General features: G+C 50.4%; 1 protein-coding gene across 1 annotated transcript; it reads right to left on the bottom strand.

Moving 5' to 3' along the window:
* Positions 1–5,718: 5,718 nt before the first annotated feature.
* On the bottom strand, positions 5,719–11,013 carry AP2S1 (adaptor related protein complex 2 subunit sigma 1). Its single transcript, XM_074219188.1, has 5 exons — positions 10,927–11,013; positions 8,771–8,920; positions 6,517–6,630; positions 6,247–6,306; positions 5,719–6,124 (listed from the first exon to the last, which is right to left on the bottom strand). The coding sequence occupies exons 1-5, from the start codon at positions 10,927–10,929 to the stop codon at positions 6,023–6,025; spliced, it is 429 nt and encodes a 142-aa protein (XP_074075289.1). The 5' UTR covers positions 10,930–11,013; the 3' UTR covers positions 5,719–6,022.
* Positions 11,014–16,318: the final 5,305 nt, after the last annotated feature.

Here is a 16,318-nt window from a genome sequence, read left to right as displayed (position 1 = left end):
TGTTGTTAAGTTGTTTTTCGGTCGTGTCCAACTCTCTGTGACCCCATTTGGGGTTTTCTGGGTAGATACTGAAATGGTTTGCCATTAAGGTTGAATCATCCTGTTGACTCTTAAACTTGTAGTTCCCCTAAACACCCCAGATATTTTCCAGAACAGTTACTACTTAACTATGTTTCCCCATTTTATTTTCATGAAGTTAACTTTTCTCTACTTACTGAAGACTTTACATTCAAGCCGTAGCGCTCTCAGATGTCAAAATTCTTTTGAATCCTGACCCTGTTCTCCAGATTGCTGGATGACTCCTAGCTTAGTTTCATCTATACAGTTTTTTTTTTTAAATTTTTGCAAGGCAATGGGGTTAAGTGATTTGCCCAAGGTCACACAGCTAAGCAAGTATTAGGTCTCTAAGGAACTCAGGTCTTCCTGACTCTGGGTCGGTGCTCTCATCTGTACATTTGATGAGTATACCATTCATACTTCATACAAAGCATTGATAACCATCTTAAAACAACACAGAGGTCTGCAGTCATCCCCTGGCAACTTCCTGACCCATTATCATGGGATATTTTTAATAACCACTCTTTGAGGATGACTATCAAACTTGTTCTGAAATGCATCCAGTAGAAAGGCACCCTTGGGGAGAGACAGGAGGCAGCACATACTAAATCATTACTACCATCTTGATCACCATCTCAGATCCTGATGGAGACAGCCCAGGACCCCAAGTCCAAGAGCCTCAAGAGTAGCAAAGATGAAAATCCAGTGCCCACAGTCATCACTTGGGAAGGAGCCCTTGGGTAGATGCTTTGAAATTGCTCCCACGGGAGCCACCTGAAGACTCAAAAAGAAAAGTTTTTGTCATCAATGTCCTTGGTACTTTCAAATGGTTCAATGTCAGAAACTAAACTACTTTAGCAGAGGACATAGCTTTTCAGGAAAGGCATGACTATGCTGCTTCCCCCTAAGGATCATGGATGTTTCTATCTTACTTTTCTTCTTTACCTCCCCCATCTGAATGTAAGCTCCCTGAGGTCAGCCTATTGTAAGTGCTAAAGAAATATTTCATCCATCCATCCATTCATCATTTGAAGGTTTTCTCTTTTCTCTATCATCTCCATAAGAATAGCAGAAGATCAAAAGCTTTTCTTAAATCTAATGAAATTATATCCACAGCATCTCCCTCAGATGCTGGCTTAGTAAGCTTATAAAAAGAGGAAATGAGCTTAGGCTGGTATGATGTTGGGGAAGAAGCCTATTCCTTCTCTATAATCGGTGCTTTCCAGATTTTTTTCAACTCTCTTTAATAATTCATTCTAGAATTTTCCCTGGAAATCTACAGTGAGAAGATTCTATCTTCTTTCTTTTTTTCGTTTGCAAGGCAATGGGGTTAAGTGACTTGCCCAAGGTCACATAGCTAGGTAATTATTAAATATCTGAGTCCAGATTTGAACTCATTGCCCTCCTGAGTCCAGGGTCAGTGTTCTATCCACTGCGCCACCTAGCTACCCATTTCCTTTTTTTTTTAATCAGGATAGCATTTGCCCTTTGCCAAACTTGTAGAATCTCTCTCTCTCCCTTTCCATGTTCTTTCTCATGGCCAAGGGTCCAAGGGCTTCAAGATCTCCAGGGTTTTCCCCAAGCCCTGGGAAGGAATTTATAAGCAAATGAGTCACATTTTATACAGTAGGAAAGCAAAGCTGAGTCCTCACTCAGGGTCACAGATGCAGAACAAGAAAGAGGACCTCATCAAAGACCCATAATAGCACAAGCAGCTTCAATGAGGATTAGCCTTTTCAAACTTCAAGCCCATCATTTTACAAAGAAGGAAACTGGGGTCTAAGAGAATTAAAACAAGTTGCTCAAGGTAAGCATCAGAGTGTAGAATTGGAACCCAGATCTTTTGACTGCAGCAAAGTCAAAGCTTTTTCCACTGTTCCATGCTGCTTCCTTTTCCTTAGGTCACACCAGAAGTAGAAAATAACAGAGGCAAGATTTGAACCCAAAACAGGATCATAGAATAGAAATGGAAAGTCCTTTCCAGTGGTCATCTAGTTCAACCCCTTTATTTTATAAGGCAAGAAAATCAAGGACCAGAAGCATATCGTGAGCTACCCAAGGTCCCAAAGATCAGAGAGGCTAGATTTGAATCCAAATCATAGGAACAGAGGCCTAAAGACAGTCTAACCTAACCCATTAATTTTACAGACAGGGAAACTGAGGCACTAGGAGGTGAAAGGGCTTGCTTGGGGTCATAGAGGTAAGTGATGGGATTTGAACCCCAGTTTCTCTGCTAGCCTACCCTAGGATTTTTCCATAGTACAGGGATCCTACCTCTTTCATGTGATCATGAACGTCAGAACTGGCATTCATTTGTACTTCTGACTCTGAACCCAGCTAGCATTTTTTCCATTAGAGTACATTGCCTCTGGGAAAACCACTTGGAGGAGAAGGTGAAATCCGGATACCAACTAGAAAAGTAAAAGGGACACTTTCCACTAGATCCAGGGGCTCCCACACTGGTCCAGGAAATAGAAGATGGTTGAAGGCCTGGGTTTGACAGTTTCCACATAAACAGATGGGCCCTGGCCCCACCCCAGTGCTGATGGGAAAGAGATGCAGTTGCCATGACAACCCTCATCCTCATCATAATTCTCAAACAATCCATTAGTTGACCCCCAAGATATAACCTTTCTTCTCTTCTCTGGTCCTCTCCCTTCCCCATTTGTCTGCTCCTCATAGGGAGCATGGAGGTAGAAGGAGCTTGGGAGGGGGGCCGCAGAATTCAGAGTGCTGTAAACTTCTTGTCAGGCCTCCAACAAGTCAAAGCTCCCTCCCCCTTGGGTTTTTGTGCAAAGGTGTGGGGATAGATGAACCCTAGTCTTTGTTCAGATGTTCCTGGGATCCTAGAATTTTCAAGGCCCAAGATGAGCTCAGAGGGGCTGAGACTGAGTCTACAGAGATTTCCAGATTCTTGGGAGCACTGCGGGCCTCTTGAATTGGGAGGATAGAAAGACAAAGTAGGTTAAAGGGTAGATAGGTTCTTCCTGGGAGGAGTAGTCAAGGCTGGGATGAGGACAGAAAAAGCATAGGACCCAGTTAGAACTAGAAGTTGCCAAAAGCTGATGAGAAGAAGAGAGAAAAGATAGGGGAGGCTGGCTCTTGGGGGATTGCCCACTTGAGGCTCATACCTCAGGCCTAGGGACATGGAGGCCAGGATAGGATCAATGTCCCAACTCAAGCCAGGGACTGTTATCTGACCAGAGGGAGGAGGGAGGGCAGAAGAGTGATTTCATGGGAACTTTGCTTCCTGTCCCGACCTTCCCTTCCCAAGCCCAGCTGCAGGGGCCCAGGATGCATCTGATCCAACCACTTCAGAGGACTTAGCTCCTCCCTTTCACTTTTTAAAAAGGGTAGATGGAGTCAGGAAGCCTGCCTGGCCAGAGCTTTGAGGTTGGGGATGAAAGGAACTGGAGAGGGGCCTGACTGCTTGTCAGGAGATGGGGGGATGGAGGTGGATGTCTACAGAATCCCCAGGTCCTCCCTACACTTTCATTCTCAAATGTGGTCCTCCTCAATAGAAACTACTGTCACCACCCCAGACTGGTATAGTCCAATCATCCCTCCATTCATTTCTCCTAAAAGTTCTAGAGTGATGAAAACCATGAACCAGGAATTGCCATTTGAAGGATGCCATCTTGTCCTCACGAAAGCCACCCTGGTTTGGTTTGGTAGAAGGACCAGCAGGAAATGGGATCACCTCCCAGAAGCCTGGAGATAGAGCCCTATAGAGGACTATCATGCCTATGGGGGCAAAGAAGAGTCTGTCTTCCACTTGCCCATGACTGACAGAGCCTCCTTGGCCAATGTTCTGGAATTCTTGCTCCCCAAGTTTCTCCAACCATCCCAGGCCCTCTGGGGAGTTAACCCTGACCCACTGTCTATGACTTTGCCTCAACTGATTTAAAAATTATCTCCCCTCCTTGCCTACAGTTTCCTCCCCATACCTAGACCTTGCCCAGGCTTTTTTAATCAGTCCCTAGTGGGACGGTGGTAGTCTTAAACTGGCCCCACCTTCCGAACTTGACCCCTGCCCTCAATCCTTACTCCCCCAAAGAGGCCAGTGTGAGTGTTCTTCTGTCCCTCTTTGGGCTCTCCTCCATCAGGCAGGTAGGCAGGTGGAACTAGGCTGTCCTTGATATGCACTCTGAGGCAAGGCCAGCTTGGCTCTCCACCAGTCAGGGCAGGCCCACTGCTGGCATCTCCTCCTCCCTGGGCCCCACATGCCTTTGGGGAATAGGCAGATCCTGATTTCTTTGGGGGTGGATGGAAAATTAGATGGGAAGAAAATCAAGATTGCCCGGGGACAACAAGAATGATGACATGCACGATATTTCAAAGGCATGCTCTCCCTAGCATCGTACAACATGCCCGGTGCCAACAGCTATTTTTTAATCCATTTCACTGAGGAGGAAAGTGAGACCAGGGTGACGTGATCAGCCCAAGGTCACATAGAGGGTATCTGAGGCTGGATCTGAACTTGGGTCTTCCCATGACTAAGCCCTTGTGTCATCCACTGAGCCCCCCACCATGGTCTATTGAGGGGGCAGAAAACCTTAGACTCCTCATTTGCCAGGTTGAGCACTTTGCCCTCCAGCTCCATCCTGGTTGACCCTTTCCAGTCACTAAGGGAGGTTTCTTCTTCCTCAGACCCCACTTAGTACTTCATAGATCAGTCTAAAGATGCCAGAGAGGACCCTAGTTTTTGAATCCTCCAGTTTATCACTGAACCTTGGGAAAATGTCTCTGATGCTTTATTCCCACCTCTCACTCGAAGGGAAGCTACAGCTGGGCCGGCCCCATCTTCCAGTGTCTGGCACAGAACAAGCTCCTTCAGTGTCTATTTATTTTTGACTTTAATGAAGAAAATCAAGCTGCTTCCTTTTCAAGGTTAATGAAGTGAGGGCCAGGGGGCAGCTGGGCAGCTAAGTGGTGCAGTGGATAGAACACCAGCACTGGAGTCAGGAGGACCAGAGTCCAAATCCGACCTCTGACAATGAACTTGGGACCTCAGAGTTAAAAAAACAGGCCTCTTTGGAGGGGGTTTAACAAGCTAGTTCTTGGTGTCTAAGGACGTGGCATCCTTAATCTCCTTTCTCTCTCAACCTTGCCCTGAATTGCATCACTCAGGATGGGAGGGCAGAAATGGCAGGGCTTCCTAGCTAAGTGTCTCAAGGCTCCTGAGGCCCGCCCCACTGGGAGGTGCCAAAGGATCCGCCCCCCCCAGGGAGGTACAGGTGTCCAGGTGCCAGTTGGGCAGTGGGTGGGGCTTTCACTTCTCTCCCAAGGCCTCCCCTCCTCCACCCACACTGCTGAGATACTGGAGGGGAGATGGGGAACCTTTAGATTGTTACTAGTCAAGTCCAGAAATGGCACCCCAGGAATCCCATTGAGGGTGAACAGGCTAGACTGGTGGGGATGCCAAAGACCTGCATTGAGGCTCTATGGTTTACCCCGCCTGGCCTCGATTTCCACCCAGTAAAATGAGAGGGCCAGGGCTGGACTAGATCATTTCTCTGAGGCTCCCTTCTGCCCTAACATTCTCCCTCTGATTCAAAATCCCTTAAGGTCTGGAGTTGGAATTTTAGCCTTTCAAAGTCTAGAGGCCCAGGCTCACAGGGGAACCAGGAAGAGGCTGATCCAAGGGAAGGAGGCAGTGGGGCAGGCCAGGTCCACAACTTTATTGGGAGCTCCAGGTAAACACATATGTGCACACACACGCGCGCGCGCACACACACACACACACACACACACAGACAAAGACACACAGGCTTGCTCACATGCTCACAGCATCACCGCCATGACAGCAGGGTTACAGGATGTATGGCACCACACACAGGGGACTCTCCTCCTCCAGAGCCCGGCCAGGGGGTGGTCCCACCGTCCCAGACGGTTACTTCAGAGCATCTTCTGGGGGAGGGGGAGGAGGACAGAGGGGCAGGGGCTGGAGACCACCGGGGCCCCCTCACTCCAGGGATTGCAGCATCAAAAGCTGCTTCAGCACCTTCGTCTGGCTCGTCTCTCGGATTTCTCCAGCCAGAAACATCTCATCCACCACCGTGTAAACCTGCACAGAAAGGGACAGAGACAGGGCTGGAGGGTGAGCAGCTGCTCAGGGTGTCCCTTGCTCGGGGTTGGCTCGGTGGGGAGGAGACTCTGAGAACCCCTCAGGCCCAGGGGTCTTCCTACCTTATAGAAGTTGAAGACAAGGTCCAGTTCACAGACATTGTGGAAATATTCATTTAAGACCTAAGAGACAGGGAGACAGAGGCACTAAGGATTCCGAAGGTAGAGACATAAAGACACAGAGGGGCAAAGGCAACTCACCCCCCCCGCCCACTTCCTCCCTCGCACAGGAGTCAAGAGGCCTCATTGAGGCCCAAGCTGACCTCCCTCCCTCCCTCAATTTGGTACAGTGGATCCCATCCCCTTCATTAGATAAGCAGCCCCAGTGCCCACCTCCACGAAGTTGTGGATGGCCTCCAGGTAGGCCAGGTTGTTGTCATTGACATCCACACAGATGCAGAAGTATAGGCCGGCGTAGCGGCGATAAATGATCTTGAAGTTGCGGAACTGGAGGCAAGGGAGGAAAGAACCAAAGGTCAGAGCCGAGAGGGCCATTGGTGCCCACTGCCTATTCACCAGGCAAAGGTCCAAGGGGGAGAAGGCTGGGCCATGATGGGACAGGACCTGGTTGATTCTTCCAATGGATCAAAAGGTAGAGACATAAGAAAGGGAAGAGTGAAGACAGAGAGAGGAGGAGTAGAGGGCAGAGGGAGAAAGAAGGGAGAGAGAAGGGGAGAAAAGGAAGAAGAAGCATTGTCTATTGACAATGACAGCGAAAGACCAGTGGAGCTAGAAAGGACCTCCGAGAACATCTAAAACAAACCCCTTTTTTTATTTGACAAAAGAGGAAACTGGGAAGCAGGACCAGAACACAGATCTGTCTGGGTCTTTTGCAATTCATCAGGCTTAGTGGAAGGCCTACACAGAGCCAAAAACATAGAGCCAGAAGAGTCAGGTTAAAGAGCAGAGGGGAACATTCCAAGAACTCTGGCAAGCTGCAGGGCAACAAAGAGGCTTCACTCCTGCCATCTAAGCAAGGTCTGCAAGGGACTTTCCTGATCCCCAGTCTAGGGTCTTAGAGGACACCCAGTCTGGTCTCAACTGGTAATGGTGAACAGGGGTGGAAAGGGATGTCCTCAAGTGCACAGCCTGAAGCCTGCTCAAGACCTTTCGGAGCATTTGTGCTTAGAAGTCGTGGCTTGGCTGGCATACCAGTCTTCTCTGAGGGACCTGAAATGAAGACCTAAAAGAGGACAAAGTGGCCTTCTCTCATCTACTGACAAAGACAACGTGACTTACTCAATGTCACAGAGCTTAAAATAAGAAAGCACCCTGGCTTTGTTGGCAGGAGGAGGTGGGTTCAAGTTCTGGCCCTGCCATTTGCTACCCATGGGACCCCAGGCAAGTTTCTCAATTCTTCTGGGATTCTATTTTCTCATCAATAAAATGAAGGAGTCCAATCAAGTTCAATTCAACCTGCATCGCCAGGCAGAGGAGGTGATGCAAAGGCAAAAGCAACTCAGTCTCTGCCCTCAAGAAGCTCCATTCTCCTGGGAGAAACACCCTGGGCCCAGTAAAATAGACACAAGAGACCAGAGTTTGCATCTCACCCCAGCAGGGTGACCTGGGGTAAGTCATTTGGGTACTCTATGCCCCAATTTTCTCTCATTGTAGAATGAGGGGGACAGCCTGGGACTGCCTCTCAGCTCTTGCTCCCATGACCCACTGGGTGGTCCCCCCAGCTTCCTGGGCTGATCCTCAGGGCCTTCTCACCTCCAACCCCATCTTGTGTTTCTAGTGCCTCCTAGACAAGCCCCAAGTTCCACCAGCCCATTTCTGGGGCAGGGACAATTGTTCCCTCTTTGGAGATATCGTGCTCCCTCCAGGGCTTACAGTGGGAGAGTCCTGCCCCCTTGTGGCCCAGCAGCTAACTGCAGCTAGGTCCTCTGGGGCAGTGGAAGAGGCCCAGGAGCCAGAGAGAACAGGGTGGTGGGGGGCATGGGAATATCCAAATAAGACATCTGGGAATTAGCAGAGGCCTGACCCCTTCCAATTGTGGCATCTTCTTACACATTATTCCTTTCCCTGGTTCTCTAGACTCCGGCCACTCCGGTCTTTTGCTTTTCCTCATTTCTCATCTCCAAGTCTTTGCACAGCTAGTCCCTTGTGCTTCCAAGGCCATCTCTCCTCACCTCTACCTCGTAGAACCCTGGCTCCTCTCCAGGACCCAGCCCCCTGTCCCGAGGTGGGGATGTATACTTTCTTGCCTCAAGTCCCTTCCCAGTCCTTATATTTTGTAAGGATGCTACAGAATCTCCTTAAAAGAACTGAAGTTATTTAAAGGCAGGAACTAACTTGTATTTTTGTAAACCCATAATGTGTAGTGATAAAACATGAAGACTCCTAGAGCTAGTATGAAGTTATTGCTGAGCACAGGGGAGGATCTCTGCCTTCCAGAAGCTTCCATTCTTTTGGGAGAAGCAAGGCAAGTCCACCCAGATCTGGGGTCAAGTAAACTGATTCAGCCTCCTGTACGGCCCAGCTGCCTTATCAGTATTCTTCCTGAAACATGTTCTTTCTGAGGTCCAAAAGAGAGGGAGGCCCAGAGGTAGGGGGCAGGGAAAAAGCCAAGGGGGAGATCATTCACCTCCACAAAGTTGGTGTGCTTGGCATCCCGGACTGTGACAACAGCGTGGACCTCCTCGATCAGTTTCTGCTTCTCGTCATCATCAAACTGCATGTACCACTTGGCCAGGCGGGTCTTGCCCGCTCGGTTCTGGATGAGGATGAATCGGATCTGAGAAGGGACAGGATAGGAAGTCATAAGCCGGGGAAGGGGTGGGAGTATCAGAGATAGCAGAGAGTGGAAGGAAGGAGGTCCTAGGAAATCCCTGGGTTCCATTAACCCATGTGCCCACCTCCTACCAGTCTTACCCCTCCCATCACCCCACCCCCAGGCCTTGGGGCTCCTGGAGCTGGGGATAGATTTCTGCTGCTCTGTACTCCCTGGATCTGAGTCATCCTGCCCAGCTGCCTTGGGGGACACTCTGGTCTCAAGCTCCGGCTGCTGAGCTCAGGCAAAATGCTTCCTGCCCTAACCAGGAACCAGCCTGGCCCCAGGGAAGTGAAGAGGAGGCAGAGGAATTGGGGACAGGAAGGGGTCCCAGCACCCTCCTCTGTATTCTTCAGGGTCCCAGACTCTAAGCTCCCCCTCCATGTGCCTAAATGCTATACTTCCTCCTCTGCTGTCTGCAGGCCCAGTTTCAAAACTCCCTGTCCTCTTGTCTCAAGCTTTTCCCCGAGCCCCAGGTTTCTTCTCCATCTCAGGTTCCAAGCTTCCCCCCCACACCCCTTTCTTCGAGGTCCCAAGCCCCCCTTCCCCTTTCAGATGCCTTCCAGATCCCAATCCCCCCACCAGGTGACTTCCAGGTCTCAAGCTCCCCTCCCCCCAGGTGTCTGTCATGTCCCAAGATCCCCTCCCCCTCCAGGTGACTTCCAGGTCCCAAGCTCCCCTCCCTCTCAGGTGTCTGTCATGTCCCAAGCTCCCCTCCCCCTCCAGGTGTCTGCCATGTCCTAGCCCCCCTCCCCCTCCAGGTGTCTGTCATGTCTCAAGATCCCCTCCCCCTCCAGGTGTCTGCCATGTCCCAGCCCCCCTCCCCCTCCAGGTGTCTGCCATGTCCCAAGCCCCCTCCCCCTCCAGGTGTCTGCCATGTCCCAGCCCCCCTCCCCCTCCAGGTGTCTGCCATGTCCCAGCCCCCCTCCCCTCCAGGTGTCTGCCATGTCCCAGCCCCCCTCCCCCTCCAGGTGTCTGCCATGTCCCAGCCCCCCTCCCCTCCAGGTGTGGGCCATGTCCCAGCCCCCTCCCCCTCCAGGTGACTTCCAGTCACGGCCCCCCTCCCCCTCCAGGTGTCTGTCATGTCCCAAGCCCCCCTCCCCCTCCAGGTGCCTGCCATGTCCCAGCCCCCTCCCCCTCCAGGTGCCTGCCATGTCCCAGCCCCCCTCCCCCTCCAGGTGCCTGCCATGTCCCAGCCCCCCTCCCCCTCCAGGTGTCTGCCATGTCCCAGCCCCCCTCCCCTCCAGGTGTGGGCCATGTCCCAGCCCCCTCCCCCTCCAGGTGACTTCCAGTCACGGCCCCCCCTCCCCCTCCAGGTGTCTGCCATGTCCCAGCCCCCCTCCCCCTCCAGGTGTCTGTCATGTCCCAAGCCCCCCTCCCCCTCCAGGTGCCTGCCATGTCCCAGCCCCCTCCCCCTCCAGGTGCCTGCCATGTCCCAGCCCCCCTCCCCCTCCAGGTGTGGGCCATGTCCCAGCCCCCCTCCCCTCCAGGTGTGGGCCATGTCCCAGCCCCCTCCCCCTCCAGGTGACTTCCAGTCACGGCCCCCCCTCCCCCTCCAGGTGTCTGCCATGTCCCAGCCCCCCTCCCCCTCCAGGTGTCTGCCATGTCCCAGCCCCCCTCCCCTCCAGGTGTCTGTCATGTCCCAAGCCCCCCTCCCCCTCCAGGTGCCTGCCATGTCCCAGCCCCCTCCCCCTCCAGGTGCCTGCCATGTCCCAGCCCCCCTCCCCCTCCAGGTGTCTGCCATGTCCCAGCCCCCTCCCCCTCCAGGTGTGGGCCATGTCCCAGCCCCCTCCCCCTCCAGGTGACTTCCAGTCACGGCCCAAGCTCCCCGCAGGTGACCGGGCTCTCTCCGCTCCGTTACTCCAGGGCGCGGCCAGACCCGGGGGCCCGGCCTGGGGGGAGCTGCGGGGGGAAGCGAGAAGCCGGGCCCAGAGACAGCGAACGGGTCCCCGGGATTCCATCCGCGTTACCATGGTGATCCCTCGGGGTCGAGGCCCCACCCCGATCTCCCCGATCTCCGGGGTCCCGCGGAGCCTGGGTGACTTCCAAAGCGGCGGCTTCAGGCTTCTCTCCGGGCCGCGGCCGAAGCGGACATCCGGCGCGACACCTCCCTTCCGCGCGGGGGCCGCTGGGACGTGTAGTTCGGGCCTTGGGCACTGGCGCGCCGCCTCTCCCTTCCCAGAATGCTTCGCTCTTCCCCGCTCCTCCTGCCCCGGGAGTCCTGGCGGGAGCGGCGCGAGCTTGGACGCCAGGGGGCACCATTTCCCCACTACTTCCCGAAGGCTGGGCAGGCTGCCAAGAGCTCAGTCGTAAAGCCATAGGTTTCAGTGTCACTCTGCCTCTAGCCTCGTGACGGCCTCGGCCAAACCCATTCCTCCAGGCAGCCTGGCCTCCTCGCATGCTAGGATTCCTCCGGGTTGCATTCTGGGTAGCGTAGTTCTGAAAATATACCCGCCCCGCCCCAGGTAGTAGCCTAGGCAACGGACAAAGTCTCCAGGACTCGGATCCGCTCCGGAAGACGGGAGTGACCTCTTACAAAGAACCCTAAAACCCCGGGTGGAAGAGGTCGAGGCTCCTCTTGACCCCATCTCCTGGCCATTGAGTGGCTCCCAAGAGCGGCTGTCCAACAAAAGCTCGTTCTGATTGGCCCAATTCCCGTCGCTGCCATGAACCTCCCTCTCCCATTGGCTCTTCGCAGACCTCACTCTGATTGGCTAGTTTAGAATGCCCCAGGGAAGTGGGGGATGGGGGCTTCAGCAGAATTGGCTGGAAATGAGTGCTTACGGCATGACTCTGGATAAGTCACTTGTCAGGAACTCTGTTTCCTCCCCTGTCAGATGAGGGGCTTGGATGCCAAGGCCTCTAAGACCCAGCCCTAACCCAACCGGGATCAGTCACCGACTGACTACGTGTGGAGGCGGGGGAGAAGATTGGGACATTCACAGAAAAATAGTCTAATGGGGAAACATACAGCCAAGGATGTACAGCAAAATATGCACAAGATTCTTAGGAAATCAAACCGAGGAAAGTCCTTCAGCAGAAGGCGGGATTTTCTTTCTTCTTTTTAAAAATATTTTATTTCTTTTTCCAACTACATGCAATGGTAGTTTTCCAACAATCACTACTTATTTTCTTTTTGCGTTTTTTTTTTTGGCAAGGCAATGGGGTTAGGTGGCTTGCCCAAGGTCACGCAGCTACGGAATTATTATGTGTCTGAGGCCATATTTGAACTCAGGTCCTCCTGACTCCAAGGTCAGTGCTCTATCTACGACACTACCCAGCTGCCCCAAACAATCATTTTTGATAAGGTTTTGAGTTTCACATTTTTCTCCCTCCCTCCCCCTTCCCCTGACAGAAAGCAATCAAATATAGGCTATTCATGTATAACCATGCCAGAGAGTCATATTAATCATGCTATGAAAGAAGACAAATCAAAATGGTAAAAAAAAATCAGGAAATAAAATCTAATTCATGGGATTAAAAAATTGCAAATTACAGGGGCGGCTAGGTGGCACAGTGGATAAGAGCACCAGCCCTGGAGTCAGCAGTACCTGAGTTCAAATCTGCCCTCAGACACTTAATAATTACCTAGCTGTGTGGCCTTGGGCAAGCCACTTAACTCTATTGCCTTGCAAAAACCTTAAAAATAAAAATTGCAAATTGTAAACTTTGGTCTACATTGAAACTTCATAGTTCCTTCTCTGGATATGAATTGTATTTGATTATCGTACTGCAGAAATGAACAAATCCATCATAGTTGATCATCCATCACCTGATGTTTTTAGTGTGTGCAATGTTCTTCTGGTTCTGGTCACTTCACTTAGCATCAGTTCATGCACGTCTTTCCAGGCTCTTCTGAAGTTCCGTGATTTCTTAAAAAATAAGTGTTCTATCACATTCATATATACTATAATTTGTTCAGCCATTCATTCCCCAGTTGATGGGCATTCCCCCAATTTCCAATTATTTGTCTCTATGAAGAGCTGCTACAAATATTTTTGTACATGTGGATTTTGTGATTTCTTTGGGATGTAGACCTAGTAGTGGTATTGCTGGATCAAAGGGTATGAACAGTTTTATTTGGACGTAATTCCAAATTGCTCTCCAGAAAGGCTGGATCACTTCTCAACTCCATCAGCAATGCATTAGTGTCCCAGTTTTTCCACATTCCCCCCCAACAATGACCATTTTCCTTTTTTGTTATGTTAATCAATCTGATAGTTGTGTGGTGTTTTAATCTGCATTTCTCTAACCAATAATGATTTAGAGCATTTTTTCATATGATTATAGATACCTCTAATTTCTTCATCTGAGAATTGCAGAAGGCAGGATTTTCAATGGAAAGAAGAAATATTGAGGAAAGCATTCCAGCCATGGAAGATAGCAGTGAGAATACCAGTAAGAACTGGGAGATGGAGTGCCTATGGAGGATCAGCAAAGAAGCCAGGGACACTGGACCAAAGACCAGGAGTAGTAAAGAATGAAAAGAAAGGGGAGTACCCATGGAGGACCGACAAGGAAGCCAAAAACATCATCAAGTAGGGATGGTAAAGATTTAAAAGAAATGGAGAGGTAAGAAAGGGCTATAGAGGATTTTGAGCAGATAATTTTATATTTGATCCTGGAGCCCATAGGAAGTCACTGGAGTTCATCAAATAGGGGAGTGACATAGTTGGACCTATACTTTAGGAAAATCACATTGCTGAGAATAGATCGGAGACTTGAGCAGATCTATCCAAAGGGTATTGTGATAACAGAGGTATGAGATGATAAGGTGGGGGCAGAGGCAGAGGAGAGGTGCCAGGGTATTTTCTAGGGCTATTCCAGTGGTGAAATTGATAGGCCTCCCCTATAGCCTGAATCTGGGAGGGGGGGAGAAGGGGAAGTGACAATGAGGAGTCTGGGATGGCTCCTGAGGACACCTGAGTACAGGAGGGTACCTGAGAATGGGGAATAAGGTAGGTGGAAGAAAGGGTTTGAGGAAAAGATTCTGGGTTCCATTTTAGATATATTAAATTTAAGAAGTCAACTGGACATCCAGTGTTTGAAAGACACCTGGAGAATCAAGATTAGAGGTGAGCAGAGATTCTGGGACAGGGAAGGCAGCTTTGAGTATCAGAAAAAAGAGGGTAGTTTGATCCATGGCAGCTGATGAGATCAGCGAGTGAAGTAGAATGGGGGAAGAAGAGAAGAAATCCCAGGATAGAAGCCTGTGAGACTTTGGCTTGATCTACAGGAGGATTCAGTAAAAGAGACTGAGAAGGAGTGATCTGAGAGGGAGGAGGAGAGCCAGGAGAGAATAAACCTATAGAGAGTACCAAGGAGGAGAATGATTGACAATGAAAGGCTATAGGGAGGTCAAGGAAAATGAGAACTGAGGAAATCCACTGCATTTCGATCAAGCTGGTAGCGGTGGATAGACTCCTGGCCCTAGAGTCAAAGGAGTTCAAAGTCAGTCTCAGATACTTACCGGCTGTGTGACTTTGGGCAAGTCATTACACTCTTTGCCTCAGTTTCCTCATCTGTAAAAAAAAGTTTGAGAAGGAAATGGCAAACCACTCCAGTGCTGTGCCAAGAAAACTCCAAATGTGGTCAGTCAAGTTGTACTTCACCATGGCAGCCTTGTATAATAGTTGAGTATTTTTTAGGTGTTTTGGTTTATCCTATTAGACTGTAAACTCCATAAGGGCAGGGATCTTGAGCTATGTGAACAGTTGTATTTCTGGCATCCTGTTTCAGAATGGAGTAAATGTCTCGGAGAGGAGGCCTACTCCCAATTTACAGAGACATGGGAGGGCCATAGATTGAAAGGACCAGAGGACCCAAACTCAATTTACAGATGAGGGAGAGACCCTGAGAGGGGGGTTTTGTCACACAGATAGGAAGAGGCAGAATTAGGATTTGAACCCAGGTCCTCCTGAATCCCAATCCCAAATCCTCTCAGCTACACCTGACAGATTCCACCAAGGTCAGCCAAAGTCTTTCCACTTCTCCATTCCCAAGATGCCTGATTGCCAGGGAGGTCCATACTGTAAAACACTGAGAGAGGTGATAAAAAGTGGGGCCTTCGAGGCAAAGGCTGCACTGAACCCCGGGTCAGTGCAAGGAGGGCAGAGAGCAAATCCAGGCCCTGGTTGCCTCCTGGTTCCTGCAGTCAGTCTTCAGGGCCTGGAGGGGATGCTCCAGACAGCTAGAGAGCAGTTCCGGTTGGCAATCCTTATGTAAGTCTGCTAATTGTTTACTTGTCTGTTTATTTTTACTGGAGCTGAGGCCTGGCACAGGGTGTGGGGGAGGAGGCTTCCTTCTGCTACATACCCTGGGGTGAGATTTCTGTTCTTGCTGATTCATGGCTTGGTAGAATGGGAAAAGCACTAGCTCTAAGACAGAGGGTCTGGGTTCAAATCCCGGCACGGCATGACCTTGCTGGTGGTAGACCCTTGGGTGGCCTCTTTGTCCCTCATATTCCTCATCTATAAAAGGAGGATTTTTTTTGACCAGATGCCCTTTGAAGTTCTAGATTTGATCTATATTCTTATGAGTTAAAATCTATTGGAAATAGTATTTGATTTGAAGTCTTGGGTTCCAAGTTGGAAAGTCATTTAAAACTATTCTTGTCCTTGCTCAAGGAACCCCTTCTCTGGGATTCAGATTCTTCTGTAAAATGAGGTGGTTGGGCCAGATTCAACTGGAGAAGCAATTATTAAGCACTTACCCCTGCCAAGATTCTGAGGATACAGCAAAAAACAAAACAAAACAAAAAAAACATCCCCGGGGCCCTACCAGCTCTAAATCTGATCTGTGAAATCAAAGGAAATAATATTTGTAAAATACTTAGCACTTAGCGCTTAATAGAGGCTTGTTCCTCTCCAGCCTACACCCTCCCTCCTCCTAGGAATCTGGGCAGGGTGTCATCAGCTCCAGGAAACAAAGACCTGGGACAGCCTTCTGCGCATCAGTCTCAGACTGACAGATCTTGGGGTGTCATTTCCTGAAGGGGCCCCCTCCCCTCCTTGAGCTAACTTTTCCCACCTACCTGATCCCCCCAGTCTCTTCCTCTCCCAACAACCCTATCTTTTCCTCTTCTGCAAACTCCTGATTATCCCACATTGGAATGGAAACCCGGTAAGGACAAGGACTGTTCTTCACTTTTGCTTTCTCAGCTCCTGGTCCAAATCTGGCAATCCACAAGCTTGTATTAACCACCTACTTTTTGCTAGACCGGCCAGCAAGGCCTAGTGGATGGAGGGCTGGCTGTGGAACAAGAAAGACGGGGCCTTTCCGTCTCCCTGTGATCCTGTCCCCTGGCCAGGCCCCCTCCTCACTTCTGGCCTCATTGACTTCCTTACTTCCTTCCAGACTGCT

The sequence above is a fragment of the Macrotis lagotis genome, chromosome 1 (assembly GCF_037893015.1).
Source record: "Macrotis lagotis isolate mMagLag1 chromosome 1, bilby.v1.9.chrom.fasta, whole genome shotgun sequence".
Lineage (NCBI taxonomy): Eukaryota > Metazoa > Chordata > Mammalia > Peramelemorphia > Peramelidae > Macrotis > Macrotis lagotis.
The sequence above is the reverse complement of the archived record's forward strand: the minus strand, read 5'-3'. Positions and strand labels throughout refer to the sequence as shown.